The sequence below is a fragment of the Hoplias malabaricus genome, chromosome 10 (genome assembly GCF_029633855.1).
Source record: "Hoplias malabaricus isolate fHopMal1 chromosome 10, fHopMal1.hap1, whole genome shotgun sequence".
NCBI classification, from domain to species: domain Eukaryota; kingdom Metazoa; phylum Chordata; class Actinopteri; order Characiformes; family Erythrinidae; genus Hoplias; species Hoplias malabaricus.
The window spans coordinates 30845581-30865615 of record NC_089809.1 but is presented as its reverse complement, the minus strand read 5'-3'; the positions used below and the strand labels follow the sequence as shown (position 1 = coordinate 30865615).

The 20035-nt window shown below is 41.2% G+C and overlaps 1 protein-coding gene across 1 annotated transcript; it reads left to right on the top strand.

Moving 5' to 3' along the window:
- Positions 1-10266: 10266 nt before the first annotated feature.
- On the top strand, positions 10267-16180 carry trhra (thyrotropin-releasing hormone receptor a). The gene is made up of 2 exons (XM_066682297.1): positions 10267-11106; positions 13274-16180. Exons 1-2 carry the CDS (start codon positions 10267-10269, stop codon positions 13700-13702), a joined length of 1269 nt encoding a protein of 422 aa, XP_066538394.1. The 3' UTR covers positions 13703-16180.
- Positions 16181-20035: the final 3855 nt, after the last annotated feature.

Genomic DNA, 20035 nt, shown 5'->3' with positions numbered 1-20035 from the left:
ATTTCCCTTTCCTGCATTTGTAATTACAGTCCAATACATATTTTAGACCTCTGATGCCCTGGAACAGAAAATCTATGCAATACTCTGTCTTTGCCGTCCTTACAACACCTGCTGTAAATAAAAGATCTTCTACAGAGACAGGCTCTCAGGACCAAAGGAGACTGAGTCCAGAGTCTCTGTCTAACCTCAGCTGTCATCTCACCTTGACAACTCCCAAAGTGCCATCCTCGAGAAGGCATCAGCAGTATACAAACACTCAAGATATCGGGACAGCGCATTTGCCCTTCTAAACTTAGCACTGTAGTGGAGTTTTTTGTGAATATCTTCAATAGCATTCAAGGTACAGAATGTAGTGATGTATGTATCAAAAAGAGCTATTTCCTTATTGACATCACAGACCAAATTTCACCCAAATCTCCTGTTCTATAGCCCTCTGTTCTGGATGAAACTGGACATTAGATACTTCCAAAGCTTTGATTTTAGGAGTTTGGTGTGTTCTCCCTGTGTCTGTGTGGGTATCCTTCTGCTGCTCCAGTTTCCTCACACAACTTAAGAGCAAATGTTGGTAGTTTGATTGGCTGTGCAAAAAAAAGTGAATGGGTGACACCATGCAACGGACTGGACCAGGGTGTGTTCCTGCCTTTTACCCAGTAATTTTATGATGAAGTTATAACAGGAAATGAATTACTCTTTCCTGTGAATGTAAATGAGGGGATGTGTGTTGAGAAGAGGGGCAGGGAAATAGTGAAAGCACAGTTTACCAGCTGAGCAGTCACTGTTATCGAAGAAGAACAGCCAAGAGCTGAGCACAGTACTTGAGGCAATCGTTCAATACTGAAATAAATGTTAGGTATGCAGCTCTGCGCAGGTGCTGTGGAGCTGTCCAAGGTGCTGAACCTAATCAGTGTCTAAAAGCTGAGCCATGTTACAGTTTAAGAACTGTTAATAAAGTGCTCATTTTTAAAGCAGGAGGAAGATTTACGTTAACAGCCTTGGCCTAAATCACTCTCTTTTATTACAGATATAAATTGCTATTGCAGTTATATGGCAAAATAAATGAATACAGAGGATGAACTACAACTTCCTTCGTGTGTATATTTACATTTTTTATTTATATTATTATATTATACTATTTTATTTATATTTTAAATTGTATATTTAGTATATTTTTATGTTTACAATAATTCATGTACAATCAGTATATTACAGTTTGATATGAACGTTACACTACATCACAGCATTATATGATGTTACAGAATTATACAGTGTGACACAGAGTTGCAGAAAGTTATAGTGTGATATGAAAAATGAGAATATTACTATGTGGTATGAACAGTTACACTACAATACTGTGTGATGTGATCAATTACAGTACATTAGTGTGAAATGGTCAGTTAATTTACATTTTTGTGATAAAAAAATGTTCAGTACCTTCATTCATTCATTATCTGTAAGCGCTTATCCAATTCAGGGTCGTGGTGGTTCCAGAGCCTACCTGGAATCATTGGGCGCAAGGTGGGAATACACCCTGGAGGGGGCGCCAGTCCTTCACAGGGCAACACAGACACACACACACACATTCACTCACACACTCATACCTACCGACATTTTTGAGTCGCCAATCCACCTACCAACGTGTGTTTTTGGACTGTGGGAGGAAACTGGAGCACCCGGAGGAAACCCACGCGGACACGGGGAGAACACACCAACCCCTCAGTCACCTGGAGCGGGAATCAAACCCACAACCTTCAGGCCCCTGGAGCTGTGTTGTTCAGTACCTTATAGTGCAATATAAACAGTTACACAACATTACAATGTGACAACTCTTACAGTATATTAGTGTGATATGAACACCTACAGCACATTGCAGTGTGATAGGAATACTTCTTCTACATTTGTCATGCTTTGTTTCTCTGTGCTTTGATTTCTATCCTTGTTTTGTGCTTTGTCTTGTTCTTTTTCCACCATGTGCTCTGTGTTTGTTTGTTGACCATGTGCTTGTGACTCCTCATGTGATCTCCTGCCACACTTCCTTCTGTGTCATGTGACTGATGTTCACAGATGTCTCTCCTTTCTAGGTTCTTTCCCCTTTGTTTAGTGTTTATGTCTTTGTTTATTTCTCTTTGGTAGTAGTTTTGTTTTGTCATATTAAACTCAAACTTGCGCCTGCATCTGTGTGCTTGTCCCTTCACACCCAGAGTGTTACAGGAATTATAGTGAGATTTGAACACTTCATTGTATTACAATGTGACAAACAGCTCCTAAAGCTTTCATTTTTGAGAGACAGGAAAAATTCTATTCTATTAATGCTTCAGAATTGAAAACGTCTACAAGTGTTTCTGTCCATCCTGTAACAGGACCACCCAGTGCTGAGTGTCTGAACACTAATAGTGGTCTCAGAACAATTAAATGGCCACTCCAGTGCTCAAAATTATTAAATCAAGCGGAACACGCAACAATCCAAAGTTCTAAAACTTGAAGCTGCAATACAGTGGAGTTTATCGATTTGAAAAAGAAAATGTGTTTTGTGATAGTTATGGCATATTTTATATGCATTATTCACTCATTCATTCATCTTCTGTAACTGCTTCATTTTGTTCAAGATCACAGTTGGCCTGGAGGCTACCTGGAACCTTGGTTATTGTGGTTATTGTGGTAAAATGGTTATTTTCAGCAAACCCATGAAAGACTGAGTGGGTTTTTTTTTTTAGACATTTTTGAGAATGACACTTAATGGTGTTTCTTGTGCAGCTTGATTTTTCATCAATAAATCTGCTGTAGGGTGTAGAAAATGTCCAGGAGTGGGTTTTAGTATTTTATTTTAGACCATGGGTTCTTAACATTTTTCACAGTGTGACTCTATATTAGAGTTAAAAATGGGCCCACTCCCCTAACCCACTCTTTTCCCAAAAAAAGAGTGATTTGCAGTAATGCCTTTGATAAGAGTATAATAATTATAGGAGACGTTTACTCTCTTAATGTGATGACTGAGCCTGCACTGAGACACAAAGATGTTCCACACGAGGTTTAGTCAGTCTCAGATACAGTCGCAAAGCACCTTTTACTGTGAGACAATTTGTTTTTCAGGTAAAGGCAGAAAATCCTGTTAGGAATAAAATGCAGAATTCAAGCAGGGGGTATTCTATGAAAATCTGTTTCTGGACTGTGTCAGTGGTCAGATCAGTCAATGACACTTCTATTTTAGAAGTTATTTTTCTGTTGGCTTTGTAAAGAAAGATGTTGTATTCATTCATCTCTTGTGGACACTGCACTATTTTCTGGAAAATACTTTCAAAACTGTGTCTGGACTGTGTCATTCCATCAAGGTGAGTCTGAATAGGCACACACACACACACACAAGCACACACACACACACATCAGCATCAGAAACTGTTCTGCTGTTGTTCAAAAACATGAATTAGAGCAGGACATTCCTCAAAGAGCCATTTTTCTTTAGAAATTTCAGCAGCTAGCAGGAAGTATTTCTCTAGTAAGAAAAATGTCCTCACCTTATAAAAGAGCTTATAAAACAACGTAGAATGTTAGCCCAGGATTTTCATCATACTTTGTATGGTACAAAAGTTGAAGGACTTCTGCTCCCCTTTCCATGAGAGAATTTTGGTTCATTGCACTCTGCTTAATAGAATTCACACTATGAACAGTTCCATCCATTATTAGTTGGAGTTCATGGGGGCATTTTTGTGAATGCAAGAACAAGAGAATCATACAGTCTGTGAATTATACAGTGTTTCCATAAAGCCAGTCATTACGATGGTGCAGCAGGTAGTGTCGCAGTCACACAGCTCCAGGGACCTGAACTGGATAAGCGGTTACAGATAATGAATGAATGAATAAATGAATGTGTCGGTCATAGCTTTGTGTGCCATCTCAACAAAGACCTACACACTGTCTCCAGACAAAGTCATATTCACATACATATGTATCCAACAACAAAATATGATCAGCAGTTCCTTGTCCATGAACATGACAAAAAAAATAAAAACACCTCATTAATTTGTTCACATTCATCAAATCTGTCATACACAAGCATTTCTGCTTAACCTACTCTTCAACGTATTTTGCCAAACAACCAATGCAGTTTGCCACTGTATCATTGGCTAATGGTATTGGGATGTCACCAGAAGTGTGAAAATGAGATACAGCCATACTGCAACAAGCAAAGTGCCTTAAGAAAGGTACTAGTGCAGGTACTAGAACAAGCCGTATTTGGGCTCAGTGTAGGGTGGTTCTACCTTTCAGTCATTCCAATTCTACCTTATAAGTATGTGTTTCATAGTTTAGCCAATTTTGCCACACTTTTAAAGGTGTCCCAAGTTTAGCAGTTACCCCGAGTACAAAGTCTGGAACATATCCAATTGAGCAAATGTGTGAATAAAGCAGGTAATGAGATTTCATAGCTCCAGTCAATAGCACCCATTTGCAACGCTGCACCTCCAAGGTTATGCGCTGAAAGAATGGTGGACTACACTGTGAGGTGTTGTTTATTAGGGTTAGGACTAGTCTTAGAGTAGACTGTAGTATGGTTGTAAAGTATTGAGCAATTGCCGCCTTCAGAAGTCTATAGTTGGCTCCAGACTAGATATCACGTGTTCTACAACTGTTGGTTCCGTCATGTTGTCCTAAAGCTGTGTGCGACGTTGCAAATGGACACTTCTCGCTCCAGCTGGACGTGTAGACCCATATAGGCGAGAACCGGAATCAAGTTGTTCGAAGAGTCGAGTTGAGCAGTGACTGAATCTGATTCAATGAAAGCGAAAGTCAGGAAAAACCTTGGGGAATTCTTGATTCTCTGACTCTCGGAACATTTAGTCTCGTTCATTTGTGCAAAAGGCATTAATTATCATCACCCTGGTGACCCACCTACCCCCATCCCATATGTAAGGACCTCAAATAAACACAACCGGATCTGAAAATGGGACAGCGCTAAAATCACTTCCGGTAGTGACAGAGGCTGGGCGCTATACGTTATTCGCGTTAGTAGCATTTAGATCTGTTTTGGGACGGTATTTTTATTGTTTTGTTTTCTACTCGAGAAATAGTACTTTACCTGAATGTGGATTTAGGCTACACTCCCTCTCAAAGAACCAATAAAGTGAAGATGCGTAGCGTTTAATTGACATTTCCTGCTGTAGTCATGCTCTTGAATAATCTATTGGTACAATGTGTGTACAGAAATCTACATTACGGGTTTAAACTACTCCACCTACCTCTAAGTTAATTTTCATCAACTGAAAAGAACTTACACAGATTGCTTATTACCCAAGTGTCCACTAGGTGGCAGTAGAGCATTATTATCAGAAGAGAAAACAACAGTCTGAAATTCATTTGTGCGCTCAATAACCACAAATAAAAGCACATTCAAATCAGCATAAGGTAATACTCAATTCAGAGCCTCTTCACATATTAATGAGCTATAATAACAGTGAACCGTAGATCAAGTGTTCTGTTAGTAGCATTTTTAATGTTCTTTAGCTTTGATGGACTGTGTTATGGGATATGACACCATTACCATTCGTAGTGCCATAACATCTTTATAGATCTAAGCAATCTCTTCATAACAGAATGCATTTAACGATCTTCACACACGTTTTCCTGCAATGGGCCTTAACATGCAGAAATGTCAACATGAAAGCTCTCAGTAGCTGATGTGCCTCTACATCAACAGATGCAGGCTTACTGTAAAGGAAATGATAAAACACAGTCCAAACAATTGGACCTGCTCTGATTTATACTTAAAAACAACAAAAATAAGAAGGTTCCTCTGTTTTTTTTTTTTTTTTACTTCACCCTGTTTGTCTTTGCCCTCATTCTATTTCTATTTGGGGGAAGTGAGTTAGATATATTTAACTATGTAATTGAAGCTGTCTTTTAAAGTCATAAAATGCTTTATTTACATCATGAAGAGCTCTTAAAATCCACCAGATTTTTTTCTACTGTTGCTGATAAACAGGACAGTTGATGGATGAAGCCGTACACAGTAGTCTGAGAGCATCACTGCATTTTTCATATCTCCTTTCTTCCTGCTGCAAAATTCAAAGCAAAAAAAAGAGGCGAATGAGTTGTTGTAATGCTTTAATAATAGGCCACAAACAAGACAGAATTAAGACCCCGTTAACTTAAAGACCCCTTCGGCACAAATGCAAACAGCTTTTATAATAAGAGTGTGTGGATAACCCATTGTTTTTGACTTGTCCCAAATGGAGAATAAGGACTGAGCAGATTGGGAGGAAATCAAATTGCAGCTTTTTGGACAAATGTTACTGTTGTGATTTAAAATGCATAATTTTGTATGATTAAAATCCCAGGCCTTCTTTTTTAGGGGAGCTATGGGGGTGGGCTAGTGGGATATTACAGCACATAGGAGTATTGTTTCTTCAGCTTGGTGTCACTCATCTACATGTTCACAAATTTCATTCATTCATTCATCCAGTTCAGGGTCGCGGTGGGTCCAGAGCCGACCTGGAATCATTGGGCGCAAGGCGGGAATACACCCTGGAGGGGGCGCTAGTCCTTCACAGGGCAAATTGTTTCACATGTTTATAAATATATGCATGTTTACAACAGTGTACAATACCAATGCCAAATTTTTATTGTGACAGTGCCATTCTAAAGTCTCCACACTATTCACATTAGAAGGGGGAGCAAAATCATTGCTCGTTTTATATTTAAGTTTTAGATATGGACAGCCAGCAGTGTCCCCTTTAAGACATAATTTCATGTGATTGTATCGCAAAGATATGGATGAATGATCATTTTTACACTGGTGTGATGTGTTCTGCAGCAGGACAGCAGCGGATTATGTGCTTGGTGGAGTGACAACAGTGAGATACCAGTGGGGATTTCTGTTCTTGCTAACGTGCTAAAGCTTCTGAAAAGCTCTTCACCTGAGCAAAGCCTCTCTCATCTTTCACACAGAGCTCAGTCAGGTTGTCGTAAAGACATTGTTGGAGAATGTGTGTGTTCAGCTGCTCTTGTAATGTAAAAATTCACTGATTAAGAGCTTACCTTTGCTAACCAGTAATTAAACGGCTAATCAGCACTATTGTGCTTCATGATGGGTGGGAAAAATGAATGCATTGGGTTTCCTTCAGCATGATTTACAAAAACACATTTTACACCCACAGAGTGTGTTTTTGTTCAGTTTACCTGGTGTTATGTACACATTTGGAGGTATCTGGAGGTACAGTACAATGTGTTTTTCAACAGTTCATCCAGCATATCTTCTACAATGAAGGGTATCCATATTTACAGCAATAACAGTCATAGTTATTAAGAGATGGCCTTACACTTTACACACTTTTCTGTGCAAATATTCCATCATTAATGTGCATCATTTCAAAAGACCTGCACATATAGGAGTGGCTATTAAAAAATTGCACCACTATTCACTGTTATTTACTGATGAAACTGAGTCAGCTGTTTCAAGTGACCAGGTTTGTTTTATAGGTGTTTTTTTGATCAGTACAGCATTGTTCATTTATCAACAAACCAGCTATTTACCTACAAGGCATGTCCCTTCTCTTTGTTTTATTTTAGGCTCTGTGTGTAGTCCCCTCCCCCACCCCAAGCCCACCTCCCACTGTTTGCACCTATCTGCTGTTCTATGCTGTACCATGTAATCCTACAGGTTTATTAATGCTCCTTCTTTGTGAAGCTCTAATGGAATTGTTTGTGTTTACTGTCGAAGGGCAAACTAATAATTAAAGGCTGCTTGAACTGGGCCTGGGGCCAGAAGGGCTCATCACATCCAGACCTCTAAAATCTTTATGTGGATCTTCATATTGATGCTCACACAGTCACACCTCCATGAATCACACACACACACACACACACACATCAGCACTTCACACACTCATGTCTGTTTATGTCTTTCTTATGCCAAAAGCATCTTATTGATGCTGAGTGTTTTTAAACATATCCTTCCCTTCCTTGAATCATCATATGTTCATATTCTCTGCCTCGCCCCATAAGCACAGCTGACATTCTCCTCCCTGCGTGTCGAGCTGTTGCAGAAGGAGCAGTAGTTGGATTTGCACGATTTGGAGGAAGCTGGTGCCAGCTTGATGGCTTTGTGTGTGACTGGAGGAATGCGAGCTGTAAACCCTTCATCTAGATCAGGGTCATGGTGAGTGAAGTGCGTATTTGAAATCACTGGACACAAGAATGGGACAGAACCTGGATAGGGCACACACATGCACACACAGTCACTCACACAACATGCATTTTTGCACAGACACAGGGAGAACACATCTAACTCATCACAGACAGTGACCCCTGGGATTGAGCCCATAACCCCACAACCCTGTGTCAGTGAAACTATTTAACACAGATATTGTCAAAGCAAGCAGTTTGTTCAGTTTGAGTCTAATGTGTGCAACCTGTGAAGTGACCTACCTGGGAGGAAATTAAATGGGATCAAAAGGTAGCACTTTTCTGTAAAAGCCCATTACAGTCCCTTACCGAACTACAGTAAAGATTCCATTATGGTAGTTTATGTTAATCTAACTTTAATAGAACTTCTTTTACTCATTAGCTGAATATTCTTCACATAAACAGGATGTAAACATGTTTAATAATAACAATCTCTTATTGAATTTATTAGAATAAACTGTCCAATGTCCACCAGCTGTGCAGAGAATAAAAAATACTTTTTTTTATAAAATCCAGATGTTTCCTCACCATTCGCTAGCTCTCAATTCTGTTTTTTGCTCAAAACCAGTCTAATGCGTTTGCGAAGCTCCAGTGTCTGTAAAGGAATGAAAAAACAAAGTGGCTCGGTCCAGTATGCTAGTCTTTCTCTCTCTCTCTGCTCAAGGTAGAGGCACCTGGAGTATATTTAGACAATGGACAGAACTCTAAATGTTGAAAAACATGAACCAAAATGAGGATAGAATTAGAATCACTTTATTAGCCACTGTGCTTTTACACAGAGGAATTTATTCTCCGCAATTAACCAAATCCATGCAGTGAAACACATTTACACACACTAGTGAACACTAGGGGGCAGTGAGCAGTTCAGGGCACTGCAGTCATCACTTTCCGGCTGCAAACCCAAAGTGGAAATGGCTAACTGCATTACTGAAAGTGCTACGAAATTAAGCAACTCCAGTTACAGATGAGTTTCTGTGGTAATTAAAACAGTGAGTAAAAACTTACAGAGAAGTTTAACCACTTCCATTTACAAACAACAGTCACGCCCCCCCTTCCCCCTCTCAAACGTGCCATTTCACCTTAAAGGACACTTAGCCTTAGAGTGTAAACAAGCAGAGAGTACTGCGATTGTCCACAATTGTAGAAGTTCCCTCAGTGGTGTAAAATTTATATTTGGGCCCCTATGTCACAAAACAGATCTAACCCACGTCCGGCAAAGATCTGCCTCTCACTAGACTGGACTCAAAATGAACCAAAAAGAGCCTTTGGTGACATGGCTCTAAGCTGGTGCTTGGCCCTAATGTGGCTGGAGGGGTCCACTCAAGTGCTGTCAACCCATGTGGGCCATTAAAATGGGTGATGTGGGCCACACTTGAACCAGAATTGTTTTTCTGTTTGTACGATTCCTATAGACAGTGACATGTGCATCCAGGAGCAGTGTGAGAGCTCATCAGCGATAAAGCCCACCCTTCAGTGACTTCACATAAGAGCACAGCTCTGCTTCTGAGGGCTAACTCCCACAGAGGGGTCACTGAGCTGCTGGAGTAAAGTCACACTGAATGTACGAATGTACGATATCTCTCGGCTCCTCTAAGATACTAACTACGCCTGACACGTGTTGCAGTCAGAATCTCAGATACGGCCACGTGGCTTTGAGCGAGGTGTTGACTTTGCGTGCAGCGCCTGCTCTCCCCAGTTCTACGTTGTTTCTCCCGGAGCAGCTTCGGCACGCGCTCCGTTCAGCTCTTCAGTCCGGGCACCACTGGACGCGAACATCTGGGAGAACTTCGGGTGTACAGCTGACGAGATGATGGAAGGAGTGACGGCTTCGACTTCTGAAGTTCATAACTATAAATCCGCATAGGGCTCGGACTGGGCCGTGACGTCACCGGGACAACAGCAGGCACCGTTGGTTGAGGGTGAGCATGTGGTTGCATCACTGAGTCGCAGCGGTCAGAATCCTCGGTCGCTAAGCGCGAGCAACTTTAGCTGTGCTCATATACAACGGTGACCGGGCGCACGAGCCCAGCTCCTATACCGCATGTCTTAGGGACGAAGGATGGCTTTTTGCGCTTGCAGCTCCTGAGGAGCAGAATGGAAGCCCTGGAGAACGTGGAGAACCTGGGGAGCATGGGCGAGAACGCCACCCTGTTCAGCGGGAGCCAGAGCCCGGGCGAGCTCCACGCGCCCAGCCTGCAGTACAAGGCGGTAAGCGTGATGCTCGTGCTGCTGGTGTGCGGCGTGGGCATCGTGGGCAACGCGATGGTCATCCTGGTGGTGCTGACCACCAAGCACATGCGCACGCCAACCAACTGCTATCTGGTGAGCCTCGCGGTGGCGGACCTGATCGTTCTGACCGCCGCCGGACTGCCCAACGTCACGGACAGCGTGCTCGGCCAGTGGGTGTACGGCTACGGCGGCTGCCTCTCCATCACCTACCTGCAGTACGTGGGCATCAACGCGTCCTCGTGCTCCATCACCGCCTTCACCGTGGAGCGCTACATAGCCATATGCCACCCGATCCGCGCGCAGTCTCTCTGCACGCTCTCCCGTGCCAAGAAGATCATCGCGCTCGTGTGGACCTTCACCGGACTCTACTGCGTCATGTGGTTCTGCCTGGCCGACCTGGAGGTGCGCCTGTCCAGCGACGGCGCCGCCAATATCACCGTCTGCGCCTACAAGGTGTCCCGGGAGCAGTATCTGCCCATCTACTTCACGGACTTCGCGCTCTTCTACGTGGTGCCGCTGCTGCTGGCCACGGTTCTCTACGGACTCATCGCCCGGATCCTGTTCCTCAACCCGCTGCCCTCGGACCCCAAAGACAACGCCAAAACCTGGAGGAAGAGCTCCTGCTCGGGCTCCTGCTCCGGCTCGGGGAACGCCAAACACAGCGCCAAAAACTCCTTCAGCACCACTGCCACCTCCAGGAGACAGGTACACATCATACACACCGTCCCTTATAACAGTGCTTACTGCCCCAGCTGCAGCCTGCGGCCGGCTACTGTGTGTCACATAACTTGTAACATGTTTCTCCGTGCTTTACAGGGGGAGTAAACAATGATTAAAACTCCAAACAAGTACAAACTATAGAAGACGGTAGATGTGAACTCTGCCCAAACACGGCTCACTTAGGAATTTCAGCACGTTGTTAATGGAACAGGGAATGGGGGCAGCGTGCGTAATTACGCACAGAGACACGGCACAAGGCTTACCCACGTGCCCATTCCCTGTTCAGTGAACATTTAGCAGATGCTCAGTATCCACAGCGACTTACAACAATGTTCTGTCATCTCGATGATCCTCAGCAGGGGAATTAAATTTAGAAACCAAATACCATCGAGCTACGCCACAGCTGAACCTGAGGACAATATAAAATACACACAAGTGCAGCACCATACCGCAATAACCATCGATGCCTGAGAAAGACAAACGAAATACATCTTGTGATTGTAAATGGGTATAAACCTGCAAAAACAAACCAAATCAAATGTATTTATATAGCCCTTTTACAACTAACGTTGCCACCAAGCAGCTTCACATAATTAGTATCAGAACAGATACAAAACAAAACAAAAACTTCAAAATATTCATTATATTGTGCACTAAATTCATTCGTTAAATTTAGATTTTAAGCATAGCATTTTTTTTCCACACACAACAGAAATGAAGGTCCTAGCTCTAGTGAGCAAACCCAGAGAAGACACTTTAGAGGGAACCAAGATTCTTAAGGGACCCATCCTCCTCTGGGCGACACTGTGCTAGCCAAACAATAAGAAGAGCAGTGTGAATAAAGACTGACAGCAAACATACAATAGTCTTTACACACCATTTTGGGAAAAAAAAATATACATACATATATATATATAGTTTAATAATAAAAACAACAGCAACAACAAAAACATAAATTATATTATTCCTACTTCCTAATACTACAAATACTAGTCTGTGCTATGGTTTGTTTACTTTAACATTATTATTGCTGGATTTAACTATTATTATTTATTAATTGTTGTGTTACTTCTTTCATAAATATATAAAATATTTGTTTTTCATTCTATATTTGTTTTTGAAATATCTATATTTGCTCCGCTACACTTTAATCCTTAATGTACTCAGTGTATAAATAAAGGTTGACTGAATTATCGCTAGATAACAATAATAATAATAATTATATTGCTCGCAATCAGTATTACACAGAACCTCAGAAGCCAAACAAGAAAGCACAGCAATGAACAGAATAATCCAGAGAAGACAGTGAAGCTTACTGCAGTGCTAATACGGTGAACAGCTGCATTGTGTTTGTGCGGCTTTGTGTGGGCAGAGCCCACACTCCACCAGCATCTGAGCACTCTCCACCAGCATCACGGCAGAGTAGTGGTGGTAAAGTGGGCACCCTCCACCATGCACAGCAGAAAAGAGGTGGCGACAGAAAACACTCCCAGACATCAGCAGACTTGAGTGGCCATCGTCAGTCAACATACATGACAGATAGGAGCATTGATTTGTGAGCATAGCTGGTTAGCAGTGGTGAAAGCAGGCTCCCTCAGCCAGTGTGCATGACAGACAGTGCTGTTGAAAGCATGCCACAGAATAGCCAGGGTTGGATGATTAGTTCTAGATACCCTCGAGCTGACACTTCTATTTGTTTCTATGCTGAATGCAGAGTGTGGGGCAGAGAAGAAAATGGCCCCTTGGCACCGAGGTGCTGAACAGTGGAACAGTACTTTTTTGGGGGGGATAATATCCCATACTATATTTTGAGCTGAAGGGGCCATTTTCTTCTCTGCCCCACACTCTGCATTCAGCATAGAAACAAATGAGCTGGAGTGGTGTATATGGTCCAGAACAACTCAAACATAATCAGAACCTCACCTCACTGATGTGCTTACGCAAGCAAATCACACAAAAAAAAGATCCAAGATGTATAAAGTATAAAGAGTATAAAACCTTCCCAGATAAAAAGATAGTGTTGGATGTGCAGGTGTCCTCAAACATTTGGCCATATAGTGTATATCCCTATTCAAAATAAACCATAAATAACTGTTAGCATCATCAAAATTAGAACAATTAGAGTGTTTCAGGCTCTTATTGTGTGTTGTAGGTGACGAAGATGCTGGCAGTCGTGGTGGTCCTCTTCGCTCTGCTGTGGATGCCCTATCGGACTCTGGTGGTGGTCAACTCCTTTCTAAAGAATTCCTATGACGACGCCTGGTTTATTCTCTTCTGTCGACTCTGCATCTACCTGAACAGCGCCATTAACCCTGTCATCTACAACGCAATGTCTCAGAAGTTCCGTGCTGCTTTCCGAAAGCTGTGCCACTGTGGATCCCAGCGCTCAGAAAAGCCGCCCACATACAGTGTGGCTTTAACTTACAGTGTGATCAAGGAGACCTCAAATGGAGAGAGCCCAGATCACTTCACCACAGAGATGGAGGAACTGCCCGGAGCCACAGAAGAGTTCCTGCCTGGAAAGAAAAAGCTTTCCTTTAAGGAGTCCTCACTGTGTAAAGGCATGTTGGCTAAAGCCTAACTCCATGGGGGCAGAGAGAGAAAGAGAGAGAGGGAGAGAGGGAGAGAGGGAGAGTTTTATGTTCTAAAAGTGTCCAGGGAAGCATGGATTCACAGTCATGCCCCTGCATGAACTACACACTTAAATATGTGGATCTTTGGAGCGATAACAAGGAAAAACCTCATTTGGTTTTCTTAAGGACTTTTGAAAGTATCCATCCATCCATTATCTGTAACCGCTTATCCAATTTAGGGTCACGGGGGGTCCAGAGCCTACCTGGAATCATCGGGCGCAAGGCGGGAATACACCCCGGAGGGGACGCCAGTCCTTCACAGGGCAACACAGACACACACACATTCACTCACACCTACGGACACTTTCGAGTCGCCAATCCACCTGCAACGTGTGTTTTTGGACTGTGGGAGGAAACCGGAGTACCCGGAGGAAACCCACGCGGACACGGGGAGAACACACCAACTCCTCACAGCCAGTCACCCGGAGCGGGAATCGAACCCACAACCTCCAGGCCCCTGGAGCTGTGTGACTGCGACACTACCTGCTGCGCCACCGTGCCGCCCACTTTTGAAAGTATGTTTTCTTTAAATAATAAGACTGCTGGGAGTGAAACAGATGATTGTGCATGACTAAGATAGCTATTTTTTTATTTATAGCATTTGACTTACAGTTTTAATCATGTGACAGATGTCAGCTAAAGCAGAGTTTGGAGTCTTGCCCAAGGACTCTTATTGAGTGTGCTGTTTTTGCCCAACTTGGGAACTATACTCTAGTCTGCCCTGTGGAGGGCAGTGGTAATACCTCCTCCTCGACACCAACCACTCCCCTTGCCCCAGAACTGTATGTTTAAGATTTGAAACCATTGAATGACTATACTTTTAAGAGAATGTGAAAATCAGAATCAGAAAAAGTCCTAAAAATCAACAAATCTGAGGCCTTAATGGTTTAAGACTGTTCTATGTAAATTCCAAACAGCAGTGGTCTTGCCACACAAGCAAAATGACCACTGGTTGGCCTCCTGAAGCACTGAGGTACATCCTTACTGACTGGAGATGATCAAGTGAGTGCAGATGAAGGCTGAATATTATGGGAAAGGCACGCATTAACTCTCACATTGTTCTGCCCAGAAGATTTACAACAGAATGCTCAAAGCACAGCCCATGTGGGATTCTGAAGTTACTGCACCACCTCTAAAGCTTAAAACCTGAGAAACCTGTTACAACCACGCTTTTCACTTTCTCATTACACAAAGTACAGAACGTACAGATTTTCCAACAAACATCTCCTATGTTATTTATTTTGTGTTAATGTAACAGCCTCCAAACCTTATATAAAAAAGTATAAACCTCCATACCTCCATCATACCTCCATACAGTAGAATGGCCTTTTGGGATCATACTCAGAAGCAGATCGCTACGGTTGCATTTACAAAATACTTGCATTGAAAGCTTTGTTGTCACTGATTAGTTTCATATGAAACAGTAGAAATAACCCACACACCATCAGTCATGTGTTATGCTGTAAATATGCTGTTTAAAGAGCAAGGGGAAGCTTTCCCCTCTTTGACTTCAGTTACTGTATTTTTGGAGTCCGCTGCTGTTTGTGTAGCTGAATGTGGTTTTGATGTAGTATTCCAAGCTTTCTGTACACTGGCTCATAAATGTGAAGAATGCAGTCTGACACTAGCTCCTGTGATGTTAAATGTAAGGTCCAGTGGAAGACCCCTTTCAGCACAGACTTTGTAACCAGAGGTGGGTAGGAACTATTTACGTGTTCTGACTCAAGTATCTTTGAGTGTGTTTAAATCAGACTTTTTATATAGAAAAGAAAATCCTTTAGATTCCGTTAATAGGTTTGTTTTGTTGATGTCCTGCTTTGTGATTTGATGACAGAGTTGATATTGTGGTATCATTATGTTATAGTATATAAAAATAATTTAAAACAATACATAAGAGAAAAAAAAACAGATCATGTCTGTTGATAGAAGCTTGTTGTTCCACTGCAGTTCTTGAAGTAACTGAATATTTGTAATATTTTTGTATTTCTAGTTATTTTTTGTTCACATTTACGTTACGTTCACATTTCCTTACGTTGTTATTTATTTATTGTTGCTCTCCTAAGAATAAAAATGTGTCTCCAAAATATAATGTAAATATCTTCTCAATGTTCAATAGAAGTTAATGTAAAAAGAATTACATTCCACGTACATTTGGAGCATTTGTATTGTTCCATTTATCAATATTTCACACAGTGTGAGGAACAACCACTGTGTTCAAATGATGTACTAAACTAAAAACCAACAAAATTTGAGATACACCTTTTTCTATGGGCAGTGATGTTATGGAAGTAAAACAAATTTTACTTGAGCTCCTCTGCCCACCTCTGGGAATAGCATATAGTTGTAGTACATGAGGTGAATGTTTAAAATGTTTAAAGAACACTTCTTCTTGTTGTCATGATCTCTATTTATATTTTGTAAGGTTGTGCCTTGTGAATAAACTAAGATTACACTGCCGTGGCGTACGGATTTCTAGATTTTTAAAAACACAGCTTAGAGTAACAATGTCATCAGAAAATGTGATACTTTTACTGTCCAAATAAAATTATGTATCTCCAAAATAGTATCTTTATGACATTACTCCTAACTTTCAGTGAAAGTTAATGTGAAATATTTTATTCCTTGTAATTTTAGAGCTTTTTTATTGGTTCATTCATCACAGTGTGAAGGACAGCTGCTGTTTTCAAATGATGTAGAAAACTAATAGTCATAAAAATATAGAAATTCATATTTTTCTTTGGACAGCGATAATAAATACCTCCAAATGCTTATACACAGACCACAGCACTAAATCACAACCTACTCTAAACTTATAATGGACACAATTTCCTAGTATTCCTGCCACAAAAATTCCTTAAGGTGCAGGGGGGTGGATGGGTAGGAAGGTTGCTCTTTGTGTCGTTAACCACTATTCAGTTTTTAACTGCACTCATGGGACTTGGAGTGATGACCAGCCCGATTGATAGTCAGATAAAAAAGTCAATAATGTGTTTTTTTAATTTCCATTAAAATACACACAGATGTGCTTTGTAGACAGATTTAAAATCACTTGATTAGTGTTTCCTGCATAGGGTCTGCTATTGAAAACACTATGTCTAGGCCATGTCAACAAGCCACTAATCACAATCAGGATCACTGTATTGTGCCAAGCATGTTACACATTGAAAGAAAGTATACAAGGGTATAATTAGCTCAAAGCAAGATGGCATACGATGCCCATTAATGGTCGGATCCTAGGAAAAGAAAACAATATAAAACAGTGCACTGGGCAAAGAGACACTGTATCAGGGAGCAAAAATGCTGAAGCTACAGGTCAGAACAGTATGAGGTTATAGTACTATGTCTGAAAAGATGTCTGTCATTCATATAACATCTGCCTCAACAAAGCCATAAATATCAATGACTGAAATCAATTGCAATAACTTTGTAACAGCATTGTGGCAGAATGATTACTAGCAGCAGACCTCACATTAAATGTTAGACCGTTCAGAGAGAAGGCAATTACAAAGCAATCCATCAGAACAATGACAGGATCAGTTTAAACAACCCCAACTAAATCAGGCAACAAGATCATTTTAGGCAACCATTCAGAGAATCAGACTTGCTTATTTACTGTGGCACATTGTGGAGGATGATAAGGAAACGGAGGATAAGGATAATCTTTGCAGTCAAATAGAAGAACAGAAGAACAAACATTATCAGGATGTTTGTGTGAACAGCTCAAATATTTTAAAGACTTTCAACCATGGTGAGACTTTCACCTATGCCCTCAGAGAAATAGGAATGATTTCTGGGTAATAAAAAATATATGGCTGTAATTTTGCGTTCATTCATTCTTTCATTGTTTATAAGTGCTTATCCCAGGGTCGCGGTGGGTCCAGAGCCTACCCAGAATCACTGGGTACAAGGTAGGAACACACCCTGGAGGGGACACCAGTCTTTCATAGGGCAACACACACACACACACACACCCCTACGGACACTTTTGAGTCACCAATCCATCTACCAACGTGTGTTTTTAGACTGTGGACACTCGGTGGAAACCCACACAGACACTGGGAGAACAAATCAAACTTCCTCACAGACAGTCAAAGCTGTAATTTCAAGGCAAAACTACTACAAAATGATCATGTGTAGCTGCTATATTTGAAACAACATATATCTTACATCGACATCTTGCCTTAGGCTTTGACTGTAATGGCCCAAACAGACAGCAAAGCCACAGATGTTTATACATCTAAAACACTTGTTTGGTCATTAATAGGCACGTGTGCAAAATCACTACTCAAATTGGTTCTGAATGCAACGCTGCTCTCGTGGAAGAATGACTGTAATTGGTTGCCAGCCAACAGGTGTGAATGAACACGATTGGTTAACATGCATTAGTAAAGCTCCACCTAGACCCCTGTGGATTGCCTGCTGTGGGAGCCAGAAATGTATTTGAAAGAAATGTGCGCAATACTTAGCTTTGTTTCAAACTTGAATTTTACAATGCAGAACTTTACAAAATAACTCTCTGCTCCCTCTGAGGCGGGCACACCTCTGAAGAGGCTCCTGAATTAAAACGTAAAATGAAAGTCTGCACTTTGAGCCCACAGTCATAATTTAAATTCAACTCCAATATGATGTGCTAGACAGATAAAATATTAACTTTGTGAACATGCAAATGTATGTGGACCTGCTTAAATATTCTTAGATCTTCTTTTTAAGTAGCAGTAATCATGTGCTTCTCTTAGTCTTAGCATCTGCCCCAGGAGCTGCAGGGCATTTATATATATTCTGCAGCTTCCCCAGAGGCAGCAATCATGTGCTATCCCAGTTTGTCTGTACACCTGCGTCACAGGAAACGGAGCTTGTGTTATTTTACCATGCCTTAGCCTCAGTCCAGTAGAGCATTATAAAATTCTGTAGCCTGAAAGGCAGCAAGTTACATTATACTTCGTGCAAGCAAAATGGTAAAATATAGATTTAAACACTTTTAACAAATTATAAAACATAACTAGGTCTACTGAAAAAAAGTCAGAGCAGGCAAACCACAGGGGTCAAGGCACTAAAAAAAACTCCACTAAGTGTGTGCTAACCAATCAGATCGATCCCCACCTGTTGGCCGGTAAGCAATTACATTTGTTTTTCCTCAATAGCAGTGGCACCTTTAAAACCATTTTTAATAGTGATTTTCACACAAGCCTCAACTATGTAAGGTTTTTTTTAAGCATTTTACATTCAAATACTGGCACCATTTATAAGACTACACTTATAAAGGTCTATAAATAAACAATACAAATTGTTTAGTATGCAAACACATTAAAAGTCGTTTATTATAAAGTCAAATTCTAACTCATAGATAGAAAGGGCATCAATAACTTGTTGCCAAATAGTGAACCCACATCCATTTACACAGTCAAATCACAGATTCTCAGGATACTGACCTTCTCCATCAGTCAACATCAAACATGTCAGCTTCAACACATTTGTTAATAAGTTTAACTATTAAAAAAACAAATTTGATCAATTAACCATTGATAGAATGTCTTTTTATACACTGATGAAAAACGGCGTGTACCTTAACATGTGAACTTACTTAATTCACATTCTCAGGGCTAAGCTTATTTTTTACTTTGACATTTTTTAGTATCAGACAAAAAGAGAACACTGTTTTCAAAGTTTTAAAAACATTCTTTTATAGAAGGTATTATTTTACTATGGTTCTTCTTATGTTAGTTTACAGAAAATCATCATATTTCCCTGTCGATTGTCGGTCCAGGTTTAGAAGCCTCTTGTACTAAATCTCTGGACTGGAACACACTGCATTAACCTCAGCTAACATTTCCTGTGTATGCTCGAGGCAGGAGAGGAACACATACACAGGAATCTAACTTTAGCCCAAGGCTGCTGAGTGCGAATGAGATGTTGAGCAGGGCAGAAAGGACTGAGTCGTGAAAATAAGCTCTGAGGTCCTGGAAGCGCAATGGGGTGGGCTTGAGTAAACAGCCATGACCCATTTAGCCCCACTTATATCAACACTTAACCCACAGGCAGCAAACCCAAACACTTGGCCTCTGGCTTTATTTTAACATGCACTTCTCTCCTGCACAGCGTCTAATGTGTAGAATCAAATGAGTAAATCAAATGAGTCCTCAAGGCACACAGGGACACTTGATCAGGATACAAGCACCAGTGCCTTCTTGAAATATACATAGCACACTGCAACAAGATGGATTCACTTTGTGTTTAAATGTTGATACCCCACTCTTGTTTACAGAGCTTGGTCAAATCACTAC

What these genes read in the sequence shown, in the direction of transcription:
- trhra (XM_066682297.1), top strand. Translation starts at nt 10,267, where the DNA reads ATGGAAGCCCTGGAGAACGTGGAGAACCTGGGGAGCATGGGCGAGAAC. An exon ending in CTGCCACCTCCAGGAGACAG is followed by an intron (nt 11,107 to 13,273) that starts GTACACATCATA and finishes TGTGTGTTGTAG; the next exon opens with GTGACGAAGATGCTGGCAGT.